This window comes from Corapipo altera, unplaced genomic scaffold, assembly GCF_003945725.1.
Source record: "Corapipo altera isolate COAL_440 unplaced genomic scaffold, ASM394572v1 61305, whole genome shotgun sequence".
Taxonomy (NCBI): Eukaryota; Metazoa; Chordata; class Aves; order Passeriformes; family Pipridae; genus Corapipo; species Corapipo altera.
Genome location: NW_020884909.1, coordinates 1452272 through 1475224, shown reverse-complemented (window position 1 = coordinate 1475224; position 22953 = coordinate 1452272). Strand labels below are relative to the sequence as shown.

The following is a 22953-nucleotide window of genomic DNA, read 5'->3' as shown; positions in this document are numbered from 1 at the left end:
GTCTCTACACTTAACAAGGAAAAAATATGCTGGTATAAAACAGCACATATGTACATCTACACAGCTGTGTAAGGTGAGAAAATGTCTGAAGTGTGCAAAGATTTCAGACTGAAATAAGGATCTTCAAATACTCTCACTGTTGTTTTAGTGGGCTAAAAAGAAGCATATTTGTGTGAATGAGTTGTGAAAAATCACTGAACAGTTTAAAAGATATAGGAATTTTTAAGTCAATTTAATTTCTGAAATAAAGTTTCCATATCTCTCGCAGGAGTATTTTTTATTAACATTCATTATGCTATATAAATGGCATATTTATATGGATATATTTATGGATCTAGGTCTTGAATAGTATTAGCATAAATTTATTTTGGTTACATTAGTTGTTCGATCCTTGTATGGGAGAGTGACTTAAGGGTTCGACTTGATGATCAGTGTGAGTCCCTTCCAACTCAGAATATTCTGTGAAATCTGTGAAATACAATTTTATTTTTATATTTTAGATTATTTTAGTTTTTTAGCACAAGCTTTTTTCTTTGCTGAAGTCGATTTGGAGTTGTTTTAATTCAGGTATGAACCCTTCCTAGGGTTTTTGTGTTGGAGAAAGCTCTCTCATGAAGTTGGCCAGTACCAGCCTTAGATTTTGACCTGTTTGGCAGAACTGGTTGGTCTTGACCTCTCTTGAAAGACTGTGTGGAGTAAGTATTAGTAAATAACTCATCTTTTATTTATTTATTTATTTATTTATTTATTCCAATTTTATTTTCTCTTTAGGGGGATCACTGAAGCTCGTTTTGTTTATGTCTTTGTTCTTGGCATAGTCTTCACTGGCACTAAAGATTTACTAAAGTCACAGGTTATTTCTGCAGACTCCAGCATGAAGAACACAGGATTATGGGAAGTATATAGCGGATTGGTTCTGCTAGCAGCCCTTCTATTTAGACCTCACAATTTACCAGTCTTGGTGTTTTGCCTGCTGATTCAGACAATGATGACAAAATACATTTGGAGACCTTTGAAATCTGATGCGGCACAGATTACTATCATGCACTACTGGTTTGGCCAAGCTTTCTTCTATTTTCAGGTAAGATGAATACTCTCCGTGCTGCAGAGGTGGGAGCTGGAATAGTTTTTCAAAGAAATATTGCCCATTGTAAATAAAATGCTAACTAAATATCAGGGTGGAAGAGTTTACTGAGTTCTCAGAAGGCTTTAATTTCTAATTGTTTTATTAATGTTTTGCTTTTAGAACCAGGGAAAGATGCATACCTTGATGTCTAATCCTCAAAACAGATTTCCAAGTGTTGCAAGGATCAGATACCTATACCAGCATGATTTTGGTCTGTTAATGGGCCTCATAAATACTACTCAGGTGATAATTAATTAAAAAATGTCATCTGAGTTGATTAATACTGAGAAAAGACAGATGGCTATTTGTCACTGATTCTTGGACATTACAAGCCTTTGGTTGCATCAAAATAGATATACATACAGTTTAAGACTGTGGCATGTAGTATCTCTCATATCAGAACTGCTTTTCTTTGTTATTATATCAAATTGTATCTTCTTTCCTGAGGAGCCTTACTGATTTCAATAACATAGCTGTCTGCATTGCAAATAAAGTTGAAATTCCACAAAAACTTTCCTTAGTGTGGAAGGAAAGGACCTTTAGCATTGGACAGGATCTTTCTCCTTCTAGTAGCATTGGAAACAGTGTAGCAGGCTGTCTAAAGTTAAGTTTGTGAGGTTGGGAATCAGGTTGTTTCTGGTTTAGGAGGAGGGGTTTTCTGATTTGTCGTGAAAGTTCGAGGTGAGGCCTGTGTTGGCTTTGCTTCTAAGGCATGGCTGGGGATGTTAAAACTGTGGTCAAGCTGAGGATTGGCTTGACTTTGCTCTGGGAGTACATGTGCAGATAGCATATTGCTGATGCAGGTAAGATCGTCATGGTTCCCAGTTTTCCTGCTCAGAGGACGTAACATTTACTGGTTGAATGGCTTTTGCACGCTTTGATTATGGTCTTCTGAGAGCAGCTCTTACTGTGGCTGACAGGAGGCTGAAGAGAAGGCCTTCTCAGTACTGAGGTACCAAGTGAAAACAGCTACCAGAAATTTAATGGTGGGTAGGCTGGGAAGGCCGGGAAGAAAATCCAAGTTATGCAAAAAGGGACAATAAAGAATGTTATGAATATTTTTGTAAAGCAGTCCATTTTCAGTGATGCTGAATTCTTGGTACACTTGGCTGAGAGTTTCAAAGAACCATGAAATTACAGGAGAGTTGAGGCTTGAAGATGCCTCTGGAGATCATTCAGTCCAACCTCCCTCTGTCTAAGAGCAGATCAAATAGATCAGGTTGGTCTGGACTGTGTCCACTCCCTATTTTAAATATCTGAAAGGATGAACACTCTGCAAGCTCTCCGGGCAGTTGGTCCCAGTGCTTGACCAGCCTAGCTATTAAAAAAGCTTTTTTTGATGTTTAAACAGAACTTCTTGTATTTCAGTTTGTGTGTGTTGTTTTTTATCCTTTTGCTAGTCACTCTTGAGTGACTTGAAAGGTCAGAGTCTGACTGCATTTTCTGTACTACCCCCTCATCAGGTATTTATACACATTGTTATGATCCCTGCTGAGCTTTCTTCTCTTGAGAGTAAACATACCCAGCTCTTCTAGATAGTTGTTTGTATTACAGATGCTTTCTTCCCATCATCAGTTTTGTGTGGTGCTTCAGTGGACTTTTTCCAGTACACCCATGGCTTTCTTGTGGTGGCCAGCTCAGAACTGAACCCAGGCACCCAGATGTGATCTGAGAATAGAGGAATAGAAGGGATAGAGTATCTCGCTTAACCAACTAGTGAGCCTCTCCCTAATGCAGTCCCAGGTGCTGTAGGTCTTTGCACAAAAGGCAAATGACAGGGTGATCTCTTCCAAGTTGCTTTCCATACGGTTAGTTCCCAGTGTAAGGAAAGGCATAGTTTTATTCCTCCCCAGGTGTTGGATTTGATATTTCCCTTTGCTGAACTTCACGAATTTCTTGTCAGTCCATTCCTCTAGTCAGTCAGGGTGTCTCTGAGTGGCAGCAGACCCACTTGCAGACCCATCTGCTGTATCAACCACTCCTCCCAGTTATGTATTGTGTGCAGACTTCCTGAGGGGACACTGTGCCCCATTGTCCAGGTAATTAGTGAAGATGTTAAACAGTATCAGCCCCACTGTCAATCCTTGTGGTTCACTGCTAGTGATTGGCCTCCAAGTGGACTTCATGTGGCTGATGGCAACCCTGTGAGCTCAGCATTTGAGCAGTTGTAAGTCTACCTGACTGTCCACTTTCCTAGCCTGGACTGCATCAGTTTGTCCATGGGGATGTGATGAGAGACGGTCTTAAAAGCTCTTGTGAGGGGAAAATGCATTAGATACATGTAGCCCATGTATGTGCAGCCATGGCATGATGGAATAGAAAATAAGGACTTCTTGAAAAAATAGTTTTGTTGTGGAAGTGTAATGTAGCAGGCTAAATTTTGTGTCTTCTCTGATCTAAGTGATGCCAAAAATTTGGGAATAACTTTTCTGGAAGAATTTACCTGAACTTTGGAACAGCTGTACACCTTTTCCAGAAATGAGCTGTTAGAGCTGTCAGGAGCTTGATATGTCTTTCCATTTGATATATGCCAAATTTTCATCTTTCCATATGCCAGAGGAGTTTTTCTACACCAATAAAACTGTATTTATTCAAGACCAGTAGATGGTAACAGATCTGATAGCACGTGCTATGGTTTTTTAGTGGTCTTAAACTGGTGTTAGTGGGAAGATGGAAATTTATTTTAAGATTTTTATTTTTCATTATTAATACTTTGCACCTTCCAGTACCCTTGCAATTGAGGATTTCTTTGGGTTTTAGAAGGCAGAAAGAAGAGATTTTCATTTTATTTGGCTACAGATTGTGTTGTTGGATATCCTGCAGATTCAGAGCATCGTCCCAGGCTCCATCACACTGCTGGCAATTTTGGCATTTCCTCTAGATTTCAGCAAACTTTGGGATATTTTAAAAATTAGCTCTGACAAGGGAATTTCTTGCTCATAGACTGCTGCTGAATCGCAGCATCCAAACCTCAGAAATGAGAAATTCTCCATTGCTTTGTTGTGAGCCAGATTTCTAGGTGGGTGTTTTTACATCTCCTGTAAGACCTGGTGAATAACTTGGGTGATAGTTGCTTATCAAAACTTCTGGTAGAAGCAGGCCAAAGCTTTTGCCCCTGTGTTGTTTACCACATTGGCTTGTATGAAATAGAGCAGACCCAGATAAGAAGCTGCCTTTTTGTGTCCCATCACATGCCTGTAAATTCCAGCTTTGAAGAGAGATTTGACATCATTGGCATAAGTGAAACCTGGTGGGATGAGACCTGTGACTAGAGTGCCCTGTTGGTTCGTTCCAGGCTCTTCAGGAGGGACAGGCAGGGCAGAAGAGGCAGAAGGGTGGCACTGTGTGTAGTAGAAAGGTCAGGATGATGGAGCTCACAGTTGGCAATGGCACAGTTGGGAACCTCTGGGTAAGAATCAAGGGGCAAACAAATGATGCAGATGTCATTGTGAGAGTCTGCCACAGACCTCCCCGCCAGGATGATGATGCTGATGAATTACTCTTTGAGGGACTAAGGGACACTTCCAAGTCAACTGCCGCTGTCCTTATGGGGGACTTCAACTTACCAGAAATTAACTGGGAGTGTCACGCAGCTGGTACAGCTAGAGGGATTCTGCAGGGCTCCATCTCAGGCCCTGTGCTCTTCAGCATCTTCATAAATGATTCAAACGCAGGACTGGAAGGGATCCTGAGCAAGTCTGCAGATGACACAAAACTGGGTGGAGCTGTTGACTCCCTTGGAGGCAGGGAGACCCTGCAGAGAAACCTGGACAAATCAGGACTAGGCAATCACCAACCATAGGAAGTTCAATGAGGGGAAGTGCTGATTCTGCACCTGGGATGGGGCAACCATGGATGTATGTACAGACTGTGGAATGAGATGCTGGAAAGCAGTGCTGGGAAAGGGCCCTGGGGATTCTGGTCTATGGCAAGTTGAATCTGAGTCAGCAGTGCCCTGGCAGTCAGGAGGGCCAACCCTGTCCTGGGGGCATTGGGCAGAGCATCACCAGCCAGGTGAGGGAGGGGATTGTCCTGCTCTGCTCTGACCTGGGGCGGTCTCACCCTGAATATTGTGGCAGTTTGGGGCACTGCAATATAAGAAAGATATGAAGCCATTAGAGAGTTTCCAAAGCAGGGCAGTGAAGATGATGAAGGGCCTTGATTTGAAGCCGTGTGAGGGGCAGCTGAGGGCACTTGGTGTGTTCAGTCTGGAGGAAACTGAGGGGAGAGCTCATTGCAGTTACAACTTCCTTGTGAGGGGAAGAGGAGGGGCAGACACTGATTTCTTCTCCTTTGTGACCAGTGACAGAACCTGAAGGAATGGCCTGAAGTTGTGTCAGGGGAGGTTTAGATTGGATATTAGAAAAAGGTTCTTCCCCCAGAGGGTGGTTGGGCACTGAACAGGCTCCCCAGGGCAGTGGTCACAGCACCAAGCCTGACAGAGTTCAAGAGGCATTTGGATGATACTCTCAGGCACATGGTGTGACTCTTGGAGATGGTCCTGAGCAGGGTTAAGGGTTGGACTCAATGGTCCTTGTGGTTTCCTTCCAACTCAGTGTATTCTGTGACTCTGTGATTAAGCAACAGCTTAGCAAAAATTCTGAAAAGTTCTTAACTCTCTTTAGCATAGGACTTTTTATAAATGTGTCCATTTTAGAACATGACAACGGTCTTTTACAAAAAATTATTTTTTGTGTCTGTCTACTAAGGTGTGTGTGTGCAGTCACCATGCCCAAGACTGATTAAAATGGCAAACAAATTGTAGTAGAAGAGAAAGAAGAATTGTGATTGGGGCCTACTTCTCTATTTTCTCTCTTTATCTCTATTTCTCTTTTTTTTTTTTTTCTATATTCAGAACATCTTAGAGATGTTTCAGAAATAGAGAAATCAATTCTGCTAAAGGAAAAAGTGCTTTTAAGAGTCCAGACAGATGGGATTTTCTTTCACACCCCCTGTTCCTTAGAGAACAAGTTTTCAGTTCTCTTTTAAAAGTGTTGTAAGTACATTTACATTAGATACCCTTTTTAGGATGGAGATTAAGAGTTTTACCAAAACACCAGTCTTCGGATGTTACCTTTGTTCTTTTATTCTCTGACAAAAAAACTGTTCTGAAGGCATGGAAAGAAACAAATTAAATCATACAAGGCTTAGAGGGACAGGTTTTTTTGCTGTTCACAATTGAAAGCAGTTAGTTATCTGATGTACAGAATATTAGCATAGAAAAGCAGAATGGTTGAGCTGGTCTTTCATAAAATTACAGAGGTAACAAAGGCCCCTCAGAATCTGATTAATACTGTCTCTTCATTTGGTAAATTTCTCTCAATTTATTCTCAGAATAGCTTTTCCAGTCTGGGACTGTAGATCCAAGAATAGAAGAAGCTTCTTCCAGAAATTATGTTTGATTTCATGACCTTTTTACATTGTTTTACTCAGTATGCAGCATTCTGATCTGCACTACGAGGTAAAATTAAAAAGCTGACAACCTTAAAAAACCTCGCTGCCTATTAATTGGGATTTTTTTATATATATACTTTTAAGTTCCTCGTTCCCTTTCCTTTGAGTTCAGAATGACTTGTTGCAAGGGAAAAACTGCTCAGTTTGTGTAGCTTAAAGTCAGGATTGAAGTGTCTTATTGTTTTATTAGTGACACATTAATTATCTGACAATTATATGTTGATAATTAACTGTTAGTCACTGAAATATAGATGCAGGATCCATATCAGATATACAACAGGTGAACATTTACCAGTTTCTGTGCCATTTTCTGTACCTATTTTGGAAAAAAAATCTATCCCCTGCACTGGGACTTCCCTCTCCCAAACATATGTAGGTAACCTTCCCTTCAGGTGTGTTCCAAACAGTCTCTTCTCATGGCAGTGCAGTTTTCCTGTTTGCTCAGACCTCTTGTGACAAATGCAGGCAGTCAAACTTTAAGTATTTATTGTATATCTCAGGAGTACCGTAGGCAAGTGACCTCTGGTGAAGCCATAGGTGATTTCATGTGGTTATGTACGTTTTCCAGCTTTTCCTTAACTGGGTGATGAAAGGTGGAACTCTGAAAGTACCCATGATGGTTTAGTAACAGATTTTAATTGTTGGAATAAGCCATTCAATCATGTGGAAAAACCAGGAAGGTCTTTGCTTGGTGAATGCTTACAGATCCCCTCCTTAGTTCTGTGCCTTCCAGTGAAGTGACACTGTTCTTACTGAGTAAAGTGCAGCTGTCCCAGATTTAGCAGTTACCTGTCCTGTCCATGACCACGACTATGAGCACTGAGGTCTTATGTTTTGGATGACTGATTTTTGATGCTAGAATTCTAAGATGTGAAGGAAGCACAAATGTATTATTAGGTATTGTGTGCACTGCTGGCATAGATTTGATTTCTTCCCTGACTTTTTTTCCCCTCAAGTTTTGTGGTTCCTAGAGCTATTGCTATGAAACTGACTGGGCTTAGAGTGATACTGGGGTTTTAATTTCCAGACAGGCATAAAGATCTAATGTACACATAAAAATGAGAGCAGGTTTATGGTTCAAGTACAAAAAATTGAAAACCACTGAAATTTGTTGTTGATGTCGATCAGATTGGATACAAATTTAAACTGTGCTAGCTAAATGAGGCAGGAGAAGGAAAATATAAACTAAATATGAAACGCTTCCATCTGGAAATAGGAGAGAGATTTGGAAGACTGCTTTTTGCACATGTCTAGATGTGATTAGGAAGAGAATGAGACTTCTTGCCCATGTTGCTGAGCCTTATTAAATCTTGGTAGACAAGGGGGTACGAAATGACAAAAGCAGTAACTCTGTCTTGCTGAGCGTGGAATGGAAGTGCTGGCCCTTTGAATATGATACTGGCTAAAAATAGCCCTGCTCAGGATAGCATATTTAATGAATGAGGCAGTGTTCTTCCAAAAGAATACTGTAGGGTCCTTCAAGACTTTATGGAAGTAGAGCTTTGAAAATCCTAAGTGTACAGAGTAAGCAAGGTTCATAGGAACAGATATTATTTTTCATTAATCAGGTGGTATAACTGACGAACATGGGGTAAAAAATAAAGTGCATGAGGGTGGAAGCTAATTTTTAAATTTTGAATGTAAGTAGGAAAAAACACCCCAAATTAAGGACAGGTTGAAAACAAATACTTTGATCTTACACTCAGTTTTGCATTCTATGCTTCGTCTGTGTCAGGACCCTGATTGCATCTCTGTCTAGGAGTTTAGTTAGCAGAGTTCAGCATCATCTCCTTCATAGACAGGAGCTGCTGGGAGAAAAGCTAGAAGGGCCTGACACTACTTTCCTTTTTGGAACTGCTTTAATCTGATGCTTTACTGTCTGTGCTATAGGGTAAGCAGGTGTGTCTGTGCCTGCCTTGTACTTTCTTGATCCTGACCTAGACCTGGACCTGCTGGCTGGGCTTTTTGGCCTAATCTTGGACAGATTTGTAATCCCTGGATTACATCTGGCCCTGATCACTGTCTCCAGATCCAGCCCTGACTTGGACATTGCCACTGCACAGTCCTGACTTACTGCTCTCACCTGCCTTGTTTTCATGCTCATTTCGCAGCTTACCTTCCCTTGCAGAAGCAGCTGGCCTTTTCTGTTCTCTCACAATTTGAACCTAAAACGCAAATTTATTGAACAGTTGTAACTTAAATGGAAAAACTACACATTATCTCATTTTTCCAGCCTTTTAGCAAGATTTTTGTGAATAGTAAGCCGTGGAAAAGGTTGCTCACATAAGTATAGTCTTCATGCTTGGAGGTTTTTAGAGATTGTCTGGATAAACTGCCGTGTTATTTATGTGGAACTGGGTAAAACCAATTTGTTTTTTAATCTTGTTTTAGTAAGTAGGGTCTTTGCTTTTTTAACACTTTGTGCAAAAGTTAAAGTTAAAAATACTCCAGTATTGTCAAAAATATATTAAATCAATACATTTTGTCAGAATGCTTCTTATTTATTAAGATATTGCAAGCTCAAGAACCTCTTGATGAATTTTTCAATGAGCTTGAATGGTTGATTGTGTTCTCTTAAGCTCTTGAGATGTCGTCCACATCTTGTCACTCATCAGTAACTTCTCAAAAGTATGCTGTATCTTTATCATTGCCACTTGCCCTTCAAATGCAGTGAGAATAGAAACAGATGAGTTGGTTGTTTCTCTTAACTAAAGCAACTCCTAAAAAATCTATTTTGCAGCAACTATGTCTTAAAAATATTTTCATTACCTTGGATGAAAGCTTATAAATGAACAAAAATTCCAGATGTTTATTTATTAGTGTGGGTTTGTTCCCATTCTTAGTGCAGTATATCTGCAGAACAGGAGAAGGAAAATACAGTCTCAAAACCTTTAAGACTTGTTTATACTTTCTGGTGCTTTTTATCATTGGGAGAAAACAGAATAGGTTTGTACATTTTTAGAATAATTTATATCTAATTCATCTTGCCTCTAGGTAAAGAGATGGACTGGTGTTTTCAAATGGCTTGTAGCTTTCTCTTGTTATGATTTCAAAGCCTTGTAGGGTGATTTACATTGGAGAGGACTCCAGAAGGCCCATAGTTCCATCCTGTTTTCAGAGCAATTTCAGCTGTGAGGTTCAAACCAGATTGCTTGGGGTCTTGAAACCTGCAAGGGTCTGTCTGCAGACAGCAGAACCTTGGCATCCTGGGGAACCTCCCCATCCCACTACATGTGAGAAAGAGCAAGAATAAATGCAGCACTGCAGTGCATGTCACTGGTCCTGCAGAACAGGGCAAAAAGATGTACTCCCCTTGGGAAGGTAGTGAGGGCAAGAAGAAACCAGCAAGGAACAGTGCTCTCCGCCCTTCTCCTCAACTCACTGAGTTCCTTCTACACTGAGTTCACTCCCTCTGTCTTTGACTTTGTTTAAAATGATGTAAGTGTAGAACAAGGTGGAGTAAACAGTGTTAAAGAGATGTTTCAGCTCTTCGTGGCATGAGCATGATCTCCTGATGTCTCAGCTTTTCTACTCTGCACACATCACGCAGAGAAGGAGGGGAGTGAAAAATAAGTTGTGGTGGGGAAAAGATCTGTTGTTGTGGACAGGGACAGGGGCAAAAGAAGGCAGGTTCTCTCCCTACCTGTCCCTGTCAAATCTTTGTTCACTGAGGAACAACACCCTGCCCTGCTTTCAAAGTGCTGCACTTGACCTTTCTGCTCTTGCCATGACCTCAGTCTTTACCCCTTAAACCTGAGGAGTAGCCTTAATTTACAGCTTTCTTTTCCAATCTCATCTTACACGTTCTAGGGCACAGATATGCCTTTTCTTTAGCTGCTCATCATTAGTTATTCTTTGCTCTGTTCCTGTCATTGCTTAAAATTACACTAAATGCATAACAGTAATTTATTACACTGGTGCAGTGTAACAGTAATTTACCACAGTGGTGCATGATGAAAGACAAAATGAAGAAGACTGACGGTCATAAGTCAAGATTTTTCTGCTGTGTGATGTCTTTGTAAAATTCGTACCTTTCTGCCCTCTTTACAGCTTCAGACTCCCCTTACATGTTGAGGACATCTTCATGGTAGGATCCACGAGGACAGTGACTACTTATAATGAACTCTGAAGGGTTCTGTCAACATGGATGGCTTTCTCCTCTTAGATTTTAGAGCTGTTTCAGGAACAGTTTTTTTGTTTTTGCTGTCACTGGTGCCTCCTTAGTTATGTACCTGAAAAACTACCTATTTTTTGTGCTTCTTCGTGCACTCTGGACTCTGTGACAGATGTGTATATGATGATAGCACTTCTTTCCTGGGGTAACTGGCCATTCTGCCATAATCACAGGGTGTATTTTGCTGCTTTAGGTATTTGAGTAAAGTTAAATACTTGGGGATTTTCAGTCAAAAACAATTCTTTCAATATTATATTATTCCTTGGTATTTAGTGGTTTTGATCACTGGAAAACTACATAAAATACACAAGTCTTGATACTTTAATTGCTGTATGTTCCTTCTATTTTTCGTTTACTAGGTTTTAAATGTCTTTTATTGAGGATTCAGGCTATCTAGGCTGACTTTTGGTCCATTTCAGTGCAGTCTTTTGTGGTATAAGAGTTGGGTAGCAGAAACCTTTCTAAATTTTCCTGTCTTAATCTGTTTACATGCAGAGACTTGGGCCATGGGACAGGCAGGTGGGCGATGTAATGTTCCATTACAGCTCTAAATTAGAGTCCTGTTGTCTCTAAGGGAGAGAAATATTTATTTCCTGGTGTAATTTTAGGCATTTTGTTTGAAGCATGTGTGGTGAAAAATGCTTTTTTTCATTAGTGCAACTGAAATCAGCAAGTGTAGGTGCTTTCTTTAGATTACTTTTAATGTAATTTATTAAACAATAGTCATATTTATTTGCAGACAAAATATGCAAAATAGCATGCTGTTTATGCCTTCATTAGTCTGTAAATCCTAAATAAAAGCATTTGTTTGGTATGCTGTTTTATTAAAATTCAGATGTAAAGAATATAGCTGTACTGTAAAGTGGCTTAAAGAGTAAGTGTTTAAATGGCGCAACAATTAATATTATTCTAATGTATTCTAAATGTGTCTTTGGGGATATTTGAGTATTTGCAATTTTATCTCTGTTTTCAGGGAAATTCAAATGGCATTGCTACTGTGGATGTTTCAGCAGGTTTTGTGGGACTAGAAAGCTATGTGGAGATACCAGCTATCTTCCTTACGGCGTTTGCAACATATGCGGGACCTTTTCTTTGGGCCATTCATCTGCTGTGCTACTTAAGTTCTGAAGTTAGCAGGTAATCGTGCTTTGAACTAAAGTAGAGCTCCTCTGTGTACTGCAGATATAAATACCATCCATAAAGTGTGTATGTTTTGTCAAAGAAATACTTTTTGGTCACGTAATTTATTTTTTTTTTTCCCTTTGGAAGTTAGTTTTCTATTAAGAAAATGCATGTTCTGTCTTCGGCATGAATTTGTATCACCCAGCTCTTCCAGTTTCATTTTATTTGCAGAAGTTTTGCGCTGGGAATGTGCATGTATGTTTCACTAATTTTTTTTTCTCTGAATGCGTTCTCAGTTTGCTGTGCTAAATTACTTAAAATTTTATTACGTTTTGTTGTGACAGCATGTTCTGCCTAAAAACGTTCTTCTCGGAACCTATTGAGTCAGAGACCCGAGAAAGACTTTTTAAAGGAATAGAATAGAATTCACACTTAACTAAAGTGGTGTTCTTTGAATGTCTGTCCTTCTTTGACATAGTGACATGCAACGTTTTATGAATAAACCATACTTATATTATTGTATGTTACTGGTTATTGCAGTCATTTGTAGATAAAATATTTGTGCTTTGGGTATCTTGTGTGGCGGATAAATTAAAACGAGTTAGTGCTTCAGAGTTTAAAAAAAAACAGTTGAAAAATGCCTGGTAATTTAAGAGTGTACATGTAAAATTCAATTGGACTCTCTAAAATTGCTTTTAACTCATCATTCAGGGTTCTCAAAGGGAGTGATGCAGAATATTGAAATAGACAGAGGAGTTGTGAGTTCTTTATTGTATCCTATCAATGCCAAAATTCAAAAACCTGATATATTTTCACAGAAATAACATTTGACAGTGACTATATTCTTACTATCTCGTAGTCTTTTCTCTGTTATCTGTGGAATTTAAATGCATTTTTTTTTATTGATGAAGAAAATGTCGCAGTAGGATTGGCAGGTGGGATTTTTAGGCAGTATTGAGTTTATCACAGGTTTTTACCTTATGCATTGTCATCCTCTGTAAATCTCTGACTCCCTTTTATCTACAGTGTCATCCAGTCTCATCGTGTCAGTGCTTTTTGTTTTTTTGACTTTTGTCTTCTGCTTGTTTGTTTTGGGCTATGCCTACACTGTGAACTTGTGTTGGCTGGCGTGTGTTCATTAAAGGTGTAAGGAGATGGGATCCCCAGCTGATCCAGCTGCACTGTCTAGGGGAGGTTTTTGAGCCAGCAGGGGCCTGTTCTAACAGACTAAATCCCTGCACAGTCACTGTGTTCCATCGTTCTGTATTAACAGGCACCTTTAACAGATATTCACAGTGACTAACCTTTATTGGCTTATTTGTCTGTCTGCTATATTGCTCTCTAAAGATGTCTAGAAACTCTGCTTGGTTGCTGTGGAATTATGCAGCCCAGTGCTGGACCATTGTATTGCTCTAGTAATGCATGCCTTAGTGTAGATTGAGTTTCACTCTAGAACATTACCTCTCAGCCTGAGGCCAGCTAGCTTGAAGTCATTTTTGGTCTTATGTAGATTGGTATAGGCTAAGTACTGGTGTTCTGGCTTCTGAAAGCCAGCCTTTTCTCTGTTCATTCTGATATTATTTTTGCTTCAGGAGGAGTAGATGTGGAATACACTAATTATTGATGTCTTGATCCTAAGAGACAAGAGATCCTTTTCTTGAATTTTCCTTACTGCCTGGTGACTTGACACCAGGTTAAGTTTTAACTCTAACGCTCCTCAGTTTAGCTTTAGTTACTCCTTTGCTCCATCAATACATTTTTCTAGTATCCAAGCTCTTCAAGTTTTCTCTGTTCTTTCAACTCTCTTTAAGAAGGGTGCTCCTGTACATATCAAAAGTGCTGCTACTTGTCTTCTAGGAAATATGTGAACCATGGAGCCGGGTATTGCTTGGATTCTATTAATGTCCTGTTTTACCCAATTCTTTTATACCTCTGTTTAAAACAGTGCTGTATGGTTTCACTGTTCACAACCTTGTTCATGTCGTGTTGGGTTTTTTTTAGCAGGCCCACTTTCCATTCTTCACTATTACACTGTAGGTGCTTTGAAACTGACACTTTTTGCTTGTGCTTGGAGGACTCTGAGCACAGTAAACTGCTCATGCTATTGTTTGGGGAGGGAAGGGGAAAGAGTAAGAGTTCCCATAATTTAAAGAGCTGCAGTTTTAACGTTGTTTAAAACCTAGACTGCAGACTGTGATGAACACTAACATACAATGAAGAGAAAATGATACCATATAGCATGTTTTTTGAAAGCTCTTCTAACAAAATAATGAAAAACTTTCTGTAACAAAATCTTTGTCTGTACTTGTTTAATGTTGTTTCAAATAATATGCGTCTGTAGTAGTGTTGGTTGTTGTTCTGATGTTTTCTTGGTTGAATTTTTGCAGATTAAAAGCTCAGCTATTAGTGTTGCCAGGTACAGTGCTGGTTTAACCTGTGCTCAAGTGGGTAGCTACGGCCTATAATACCCACATCACTTATGTAAGTAGATTCCATTGAGCAGCTTGTGTCTGTAGCCATTTTTAAGATTCATTTGGGTCAATTGGTAAGGTTGTTTCCTCTATGAAACAGTGCACAAAAATGGACTGGAATCTCTAGCTGCTGGGACTTACTTAAATTGGTATGTTAATCTGTTCAGAACTTGGTCTGTATGCCTTTTATTTTACTCTTGTACTTTGCCATTGCTGTCCAAGTGATTGTCTCATTACCTTGTTGATATTCATTGGAACCAAAGCTGGAAATGGAGAAGGCAGAGGGCCATTTGCTTCATGTGTTTTCTTAAATGTATGGGACACTGAACTTCTTAAAAAAACTGCTAAATGCTATAGGATCTTCTTTATAAAAGCTTCTTGATAACTGTCTTCTAAGCAATGTGCCTTGGTCAGTGAAATTCAAACCCTTTTTAATGTGGTCCTGAGAGCAAGATGAAGATCCTTTCCCCGCTTCCTCCAGATGGGAAGGTCTAAAAGAATCAGTGGCTCTCCTTTGTGGAGTATGCTGAGTGGGTCCCATTATATTGCCACAGGATGTTGTCAAGATTCCTGACCCGTCCTGATACAGTCTAAGATGAACGGATGTCCCCAGAACCACTCAGCAGTGCCGTTCCTAGCAAAGAACCTAGCATCCTGCAGCCTCTTTTAGAGCTGTTGCTCTAAAAGAAGAGGTTGACCTAGACAAAGAAAACTGACTTCAGGGCTATTTTTGTTTATTCCAGCTGCTTAGCAGAGCCCATGTAATTTACAGCTGTGTCTGTTGTGTTGGCTTACCAGAGCTTCTTGATGAAGTTCTTTGAAGCTTAGTTCCATTGGGCGTCACTGCCTAAGGGCAAGTACACATGTATACCTTTCCCTCTGTCTTCATTTTGCATTTATGAAACCAGAGAATACTTGAGTCTGGAGTCCAGCCCTCCTGTCCAAAGGAAGGTCAGCTAGAGCCAGTAGGGATACTCCAGGGCCTCCTTCAGCAACCTGTTCCAGTGTATGGCAACACTTGCAGTTAACCAGTTGTTTACTGGTGTTTAAGTGGAATTTGTTGTATATCAATTTATGTCCATTGACTTTCATCCTTTCACTGAGCACCAGTGAGAAGAGTCTCAGTACATCTTCTTCACCTCTGCCCATGAGACATTTATGAATGGTGGTGAGAACCCTACTGAGCTTACTCTACTCGAGGCTAAACAATCCCGGCTTTCTCAACCTCCCACTATATGTCAGATGCTCCAGTCCTTTAATCATCTTTGTGAGCTTTCAATGGACTCACTTCAGTACACCCATGTCTGTCTTGTACTGGGGAGCCCACAACTGGATCCAGAACTCCAGATGAGATCTCACCACTGCTTAGCAGAGAGGAAAGATCACCTTTTTCAACCTGCTGACTCTACTTTTCCAACTGCAGCCCTGGGTTGTTTCATGGGAACATTGCTTGCTCATGCTCAGCTTTTTGTCCAGCAAGAGTAACATATGCCCTCTGCCAAGCTGCTTTCCACATGGTCAGCCCCAAGCCTGTTCTGGTACATGGGTTTACTTTTCCCCAGTTGCAGAATTTGGCATCTCCCTTTGTTGAACTACTTGAGTTTCTTGTCAATCTATTTCTGTAGCCTGTTGAGATGCCCCTGAGTGGCAGCAGACCCGTCTGCAGACCCACCTCTTGAACAGAGCACTCCTCCCTGTTCTTTGTTGTGTGCAGACTGGCTGAGGGGACGCTCTGTCCTATCACCCAGGTCATTAATGAAGACATGAAATGGTATTGGCCCCAGTGTGACATCCTGTTGATCATTAGTGACTGGCCTCCAGGTGGGCTTTGTGCAGTATCTCAGTAATTTTCATTCCACTTGACTATTCGCTTTTCCTAGCCTGGACTGCATCAGTTTGCCTGTGGGCATGCAGTCAGAGACATTAAGAGCCTACTTGTGAGGTGGAAGTGCATTAGATACTTGTAGCTCATGTATCTTTGGCCAGTATGGTAAGATGGAATAGAAGATAAAGAGGTTTTCAGATAATACATTTGCTGTGGAAATGTAGTTGGAAGTCCTTAAATAATTTGCTTCCATCTGATCAAACATGTGAAACTGTAAGATATTTTCCTCATATGGAAAGGTAAATATGTTTCCAAAATAATTAAGTGGCATGTGATAGACACTAACATGGATATAACTGCCACTTTTAATCCTTCAGGCTCTCCTGAGAAACTTGGCAGCTTAAATGTGATGGGATTTTCACAGACAGAAATAGAAAGAAGAATTCTTTAGGTTCAGTCTCCATGGAAACTGTGCAATAACTCTTGAAACTGTTTTTGAGACAGGGAGTACTGATTAAACTGATGCCTGAACTTAACCAAGTGTTCTGTGTGTGACTTGCATAAATTCCAGGGAGCACCTCGTTCATGTAAAGGATAGTTTTTACAGTGACTACTCCATTGGTCTGATCTGAGGTAGAACTTTGTATTTTTGGATCCTTGACTGGAAAGGGGCCATGTTGTCGGATCATCTAACCTATATTATATGGCCTCACTGTGCAGTACACTCCAGATGGATTCAGTTTTCAAGTTCCTACCCAAACAAAATTGTTATGTGGGTGATGTTCACAGTATTCTGTAATTACAACTCTTCAGCTAGGCACCGTGGTAGTTTTTAGATTACCTGCACATTGGAATCTGTGTTTTAATTGGTTTCATGAGTTAAGTGTCAGGGTGAACTGGTGGCTGTTTCCTAGCATTGAAGGCTGCATGCCTATTGGCTTTTCTTCCTCAGTGATAAAAGTTGTAACAGTGTTTTCATGTTAGTAAATGCCTTTCAGATGTTGAAAATGGAAGTTATGCCCAACAGGAGGGTGTTAATAGTTGCATAACTTTAATGTTATGCCTTGACTTTCTTAATGTGGGATTCCAGCACAGAAAACTTGAGTTTTGCTGTGAATTCTTTTATAATACTGATCTAAACACAATTAGGAAGGCCTGCTAGCTAAAGGAACTTCAGCAGTTAATATCAGCTTTTGCCATTTTTAGCCTCGTGTTTGATTCATTGAGTCCCCCATTCACAATCCATGTTCATACATTAACCATTTTTCTTTCTGACATAAGCTGGACTTCTTTTTTTTTGAGTCCTAGGCAGAAAGTGTAGCTCTCCTTAAAGATAAAGGAATGATACAAACATTTTACACTGAACCCTTCAGTGTTTTATACAAGTAGTTTTTTATTCTTTGGGTTTCACTCTATTCTCTCTTCTTAGGTTAATTAAAGCTGAAAAAATGTTTACATCTAAGAATATACACTGTTGCATTCTCTAGAATGGTAATACTTTTTATCTATTGTGCTGCTAGCAGCCCCACTCTCTAAATAAATAAAAACAGTACAGAAGAAGTTATTTACTTGTTTGCTGATATGCATGGAAATCTGGAAGTTATTTGATAAAGTTGGGCTGGGGTTTTATTGCCACAAGCTGGAAGAGTATTTCCTGAGATATTGTCATTGTAGAGGTAGCTGAAGATTCCTCTCATACTGCTCTGTGATGGATACCTCTTCATTCATTCCTTTGTCATATTGGGGAGACACTAACTTTTCCTATGAGTTTTCCATCAGGCATCCATGACTTTTAGCATTGAAAAGTATTTTCTTATTAGAAAGTGATCCAGCAAAGTAGGGTTGCCTTTGTTATAAACAAATGACAAGTTGCTTCAAAGCCATTTGCAAAACAGATGTCATTGTCTTGCTCCATGGACCAGCTTTGCAGCTGTGCTTTAGGAGCTGGAGCACTTTCTGTGTAAATATTAAGGAAAATTGCGCGCACAGAATTTATAAATACACAGTTTTGGGGTAGGTTAGTTTATTTTTGCTTTCTGTAGATAGAAGTAAGCATCTGAACAGATTTATAACTTATAAAATTATGATGTAGTTTTTGGTAGAGTGAGCGTATCCAACACGAGGTTTGTTTTCTAATAGTGACTGATTCCCCTAATTGACAACTCATGCTCCAGTGTGTTAGCTACTGCCCAAATGCATTGTAGAGTTAGCCACTCAGCTTTTAAATGGTCTTATTGATGCTACATACTGCCATTGCCATGAGATTGTTCTCATCAACAGAACTGCAGGCTTGGGTAGAGATCATGTCACATATGCACATCAGATATGCTTTTTAATTAAAGTGGTCTGTCACTTTTTCTTTGTGAGTAGTACTGAATTGAAAGCATTCTGAAAATCTTTTTTGTTTCTGCCTAAGCTCTGATTTGAGGTTGTCATGGTTACATTGTCTTCTTCCTCTTGCTCTTCTGGTGTTCATGTGACTTACAGAGATATGCTTAAGAGCATATAGCTTAATTGACTGTACAGTCTTCCAGTTTTCAGTACATCTGTAGAGCTGCAAACTATCTCTTACTCTACCTAGAGTGCAGGTATGCATCACTTTGCTGTATTTGTCCTTTATTTTTATTTGGAATCTCTGTCTTGTGAGACAATATTTTTCTGTCATCATGTATGGTTAGGTTTCCAAAAGCTGCTGACACAAAAAAGTTTATTTAATGTTAATACGCACATAAGCTTATTAAATATATTAAGAGAATCAACATTAACAATGCTGAGCATGAGTAACCTAGGGGAAATTTTGTGATCCAGTGGTAAGCACACAGAGTATCCTCAAAGAATAATGACAGTCTAGCCAGAAACTGCTAGCAGGACTCTAGAAAGACTTAAAAAGCCACTGAAAAGGTGAAAAAATAATGAAAGGAATGTTGGTTAAGTTTTGAGTCTGTAAATCAACTTATGGCAGTTCTTTCTATTGTTACTGAACCATAGCTACTGGAATATAACAGAGGAAAGCTAACTTTCATCAGAATTGCAGGATAACAGGTGGTCATGGGGCATGTTATTTTCAAAAATTGTAGGTACTGGGTACAGAATTTTAGTCAATTCTGATGAAAGGGGTTAGGTTTGTCTGTACTGGCTCTAAGAAGATTTTAATTAGTCCACACAGCTGATAGTAGAGGAAGGGCTGTGAAGCTTGGTGCTGCTATGAAATGAAGTTGCACTTTCCTGTGTGCTTTCCCTCTCTCTCTCTCTGACTCACCAGGACAGAAAGCACAGAATTACAAGAGTACATATTTATTCATGCACATGAGGTGTCCCAGCCAAACTGGGGCACCTGGGTGTGGTTTTACACAGGGTTCTTACACCTTTACTCAAGCTTCTCTCTTGCTATCCCAGTCTCTCTCTCTGTCTTGCACTACACCTGTCTTCTCCCTGTATCCCCTGCCCCAGCTTTTCCTCTCTCTTGCTTTTCTAGCCTGTTACAGACCCTTGCCCTCCTTGTGCACTTTCCCTGTCTCTCACGCCTGTGCTTTCATCATCCTTCATACTTGGATGTTCCCTGCCTTTTCTGTGTGCAGACTTTACCCACCTCTCACATGTTTGTGCTTCCCACCTCTCACGTATGTGCTTCCTCTCCTCACAGTTGCTCTACCTCCCTTCCGTGGGCTTCCCCACTCTCCTACTCTCCTCCCCAGTTCACTTCTGTCCCTCTCATACTTCTGTCCCTTTGCAAGCATGCTTCCCCCCGTCTTATGCTTCTGCATGCGCTTTCCTCCTCACATGCTTTCTCCCTCAGACTTCTCCTTTCATGACTACGCATCATGCTTTTCTCCTCTCTCATGCTCACTTTCTGCCTCTCCCAGCCGTGCTTTCTCCTTCTCACGCCTGCATTCTCTCTGCCCTGTGTGCTCTTTCCACTTTCTCTAATGCACTTCTCCCCCTCTCATACAGCCTTCCACCTTCTCTCACATGCCTCTCTCTGTCTCTCTTGTCTGTTTCCCTCACTTTTATGCTCTTTCCCAGGCTGACACACTTCTATCTCTTCGGGTGCTCCTTTCCTCCTCTGTGTGTTCCCATCTTGCAGCTTCCTCCTTGCATGCTTCCCACTCTCATGCATGCATTCTCCTTGTGAATTCACTTTCTCCCTCTTGCATGCACGGGAATGCTCTCCCTCTTTCACGTGAATGTGCTTGTCTTTCCTGTGCTTACTTTCTTGTGCACATTTGGTCTCCTGTGTATCTTTGTCTTGTGCATCCTTCTCTCTCTTGTTTTTGCTTTTAGTGTCTTCCTTTCCCTTCTGTATACTTTCTCCTTTCCTGCATGCTTTCCTGTGTCTCGCAGGTATTCCAGCTTGCACACAGACTCAGATGCTTTCAAATTCAAATTCCTTGCACTCTCCCTCTGTTCCACGTTAAATCTTTTACCTGAGTCCTCCTCCTCTCTCACATCTTCTCTCTTGCATACCTTTTCTTCCCCTAGCCCTTCCCTCCCTCATTGCCACTTTGCCTCTTTGTCTCTTACTTTCTGCTCTGTATGCTTTCCAGTCTCTGACAGACTTTCTCTTTCTTTCATGCACTCTCCTTCTCTTAAGCTTGCAGAATCTCTCTTGTGCTTTCTCCTTCCCACTCGCTCCCTGTACCTTCTGTCTGTATAGCTTTTCCACTAAATCTGTAAAGCTTCTCCCAGCCATACCCTGCTTTTGACTTGTCTTGAACCTGATCTTCTTCCCCTCAGATTTGCATTTTCCTTCCCTCAGGGATTTCCTGTCTCTGTCTTTGAAGCTTTCTCAAGTCCTTCCACATACACAGTGGCTTCCCCTCCTTTCTTACCTCTGTCATTGTCTCCTTGTTCCTCTTCCCCTTCCCACTTCTCTCCCTCTCTCACATTCCCTCTCATTCTGAGGCTTCCCCTCTCTTTCTCTCTGCACCCGTATTTCCCTCTCTCTGACAGCCTTTGCCTTATTCTAATGTGCTTTACCTATCCCTCTTCTATACCCTTATCAGTGATCTGTGTGAGAGGACCGAGTGCACCCTCAGTCACTTTGCAGATGACACCAAGTTGGCTGGGGATGTTGATCTACTGAAGGGTAGGAAGGCACTGGAGAGAGATCTATAGAGGTTGGATTGATGGGCCAAGACAGTTGTATGAGGTTCAACAAGGTCAAGTGTCAGGTCCTAAAATTCAGTCAAAACCCATGCAGTGCTACAGGCTGGGGGCAGAGTGGCTGGAAAGCTGCCCAGTATCAGCAATACTGTGGCCAGCAGGACCAGGGCAGGAACTACCCCCCTGTACTTGGCGCTGGTGAGGCCTCATCTCAAGTTCTGTGTCCAGTTCTGGACCCTTCTTTACAAGAAAGACATTGAGGTGCTGGAGTGTGCCCAAAGAAGGTCAAAAAAGCTGGTGAAGGGTCGGGAATATGGGTGTTATGAGGAGCAGCTGAGAGAAACAGGGTTGTTTAGCCTGGAGAAAAGGAGGCTGTCATTTTCTACAACTACCAGAAAGTCCTAGCAAGGCGAGAGTTGGTCTCTTCTCCCAAGTGTCACGTGATAGGACAAAATGAAGTGACCTCAAGCTGTGCGAGGGGAAGTTTAGATTGGATATTGGGAAAAAATTTCTTCACTGAAATGATTGTCAAGCATTAGAACAAGCTGCCCAAGGAAATAGTTGAGTCACCATCCCTGGACATGTTTAGATGTGTAGATATGGCACTTTGGGACAAGGTTTAGGGGTGGACTTGGCTGTGCTGGGTTAATGGTTGTTAATGTGCTCTGCTTCTTGCATGTATGTTCCTCTCATGCTTTCCCTGCTACCTGATGCTTGCTTTCTCCTGCATGTTTTGCCTCTCCTGCCTTTCACCTGTATATTGTGCTGAGCCTCTCTCATGTGCTTTTTTCCTTGTAATTCTGTACTTCCCTATCTCATTCTGTCACTTTACCCTTGTGCTTTGCCCTTTGCCTCTTATGTGCACTTCCCTCCACTTGTGTGATTCCCCTTCTTGCATGCATTTTCCCCCTCTTCCACACTTCCCCCCCTTAGGTACATTTCACTCCCATGTGCATGTTTTCTTTGCATGCATGCTGCCTCTCTCTCACACACTTTGCCTTTCATGTGAGCTTACCTTTTGTGTGCTCTGCCGCTCCCTCGTTTGCGCTTTGCCTCTCATGTATTTTGCCTCTCTCCCTCACTCACTTTGCTTCTCCCATGATTTGTTTTCTCTTGTGCTTCCCTTTTTGCATGTGGATGTACTTTACCTTTCTCTCTTTTTTGCTTGAATGCTTGTTTTCTCTCTCCTCGGTCTTCTGTGCTCATGCTTTACCTCTTGTGCATATGAGCTTTGCCTCTTGTGTGCATGCTTTGCTACTCTCCATCTCTTATATGCACTTTGCTGCTATCTTATGTGCCTTGCTGTCAGTGTGTCAATTTAGGCACTTTATTCTCCTGTTCTGTCTTACTTTTGTGTCTCACGTTCTCTCCTGCCCTCTCATGCGTCTCCTACCCTCTCATGCGTTTCCATCTCTCAGTTTTTCCCTGTTAGCACTTTGTCTCCCTCACGCTTTTTGTCTCTCACAGTCGTCCTTGTCTCACTTGCTGTCCCACTCTCTGTCTCACTACTCTCTTCTGCTCACTATCCCTCCCTCTCAATCACACCTCCCAACCATTCCTCTCCCTCTTGAACTTTCCATCTCACTCTCCATCTCTTTCTTCTCACCTTTCTCATCCCCATCAGTCTCTGTCTCCATCTGTCTCTGACTTCTCTTCTTTGCTACCTTTATCTCTTCTG

The 22953-nt window shown here is 41.0% G+C and overlaps 1 protein-coding gene across 4 annotated transcripts in view; it reads left to right on the top strand.

Moving 5' to 3' along the window:
- PIGG (phosphatidylinositol glycan anchor biosynthesis class G) overlaps positions 1 to 22953 on the top strand; it is an 86385-nt gene that overhangs the window by 44060 nt on the left and 19372 nt on the right. For 2 of the 4 annotated variants that reach the window (XM_027653029.1, XM_027653030.1), the window contains exons 11-12: positions 772 to 1081; positions 11728 to 11891. The exons of 1 other annotated variant lie outside the window; for it this stretch is intronic. In XM_027653029.1, coding sequence (XP_027508830.1) covers positions 772 to 1081; positions 11728 to 11891 — 474 coding nt within the window. The remainder of the gene's footprint in view (positions 1 to 771; positions 1082 to 11727; positions 11892 to 22953) is intronic. One more of the 4 variants, XM_027653031.1, reaches the window with a different exon arrangement.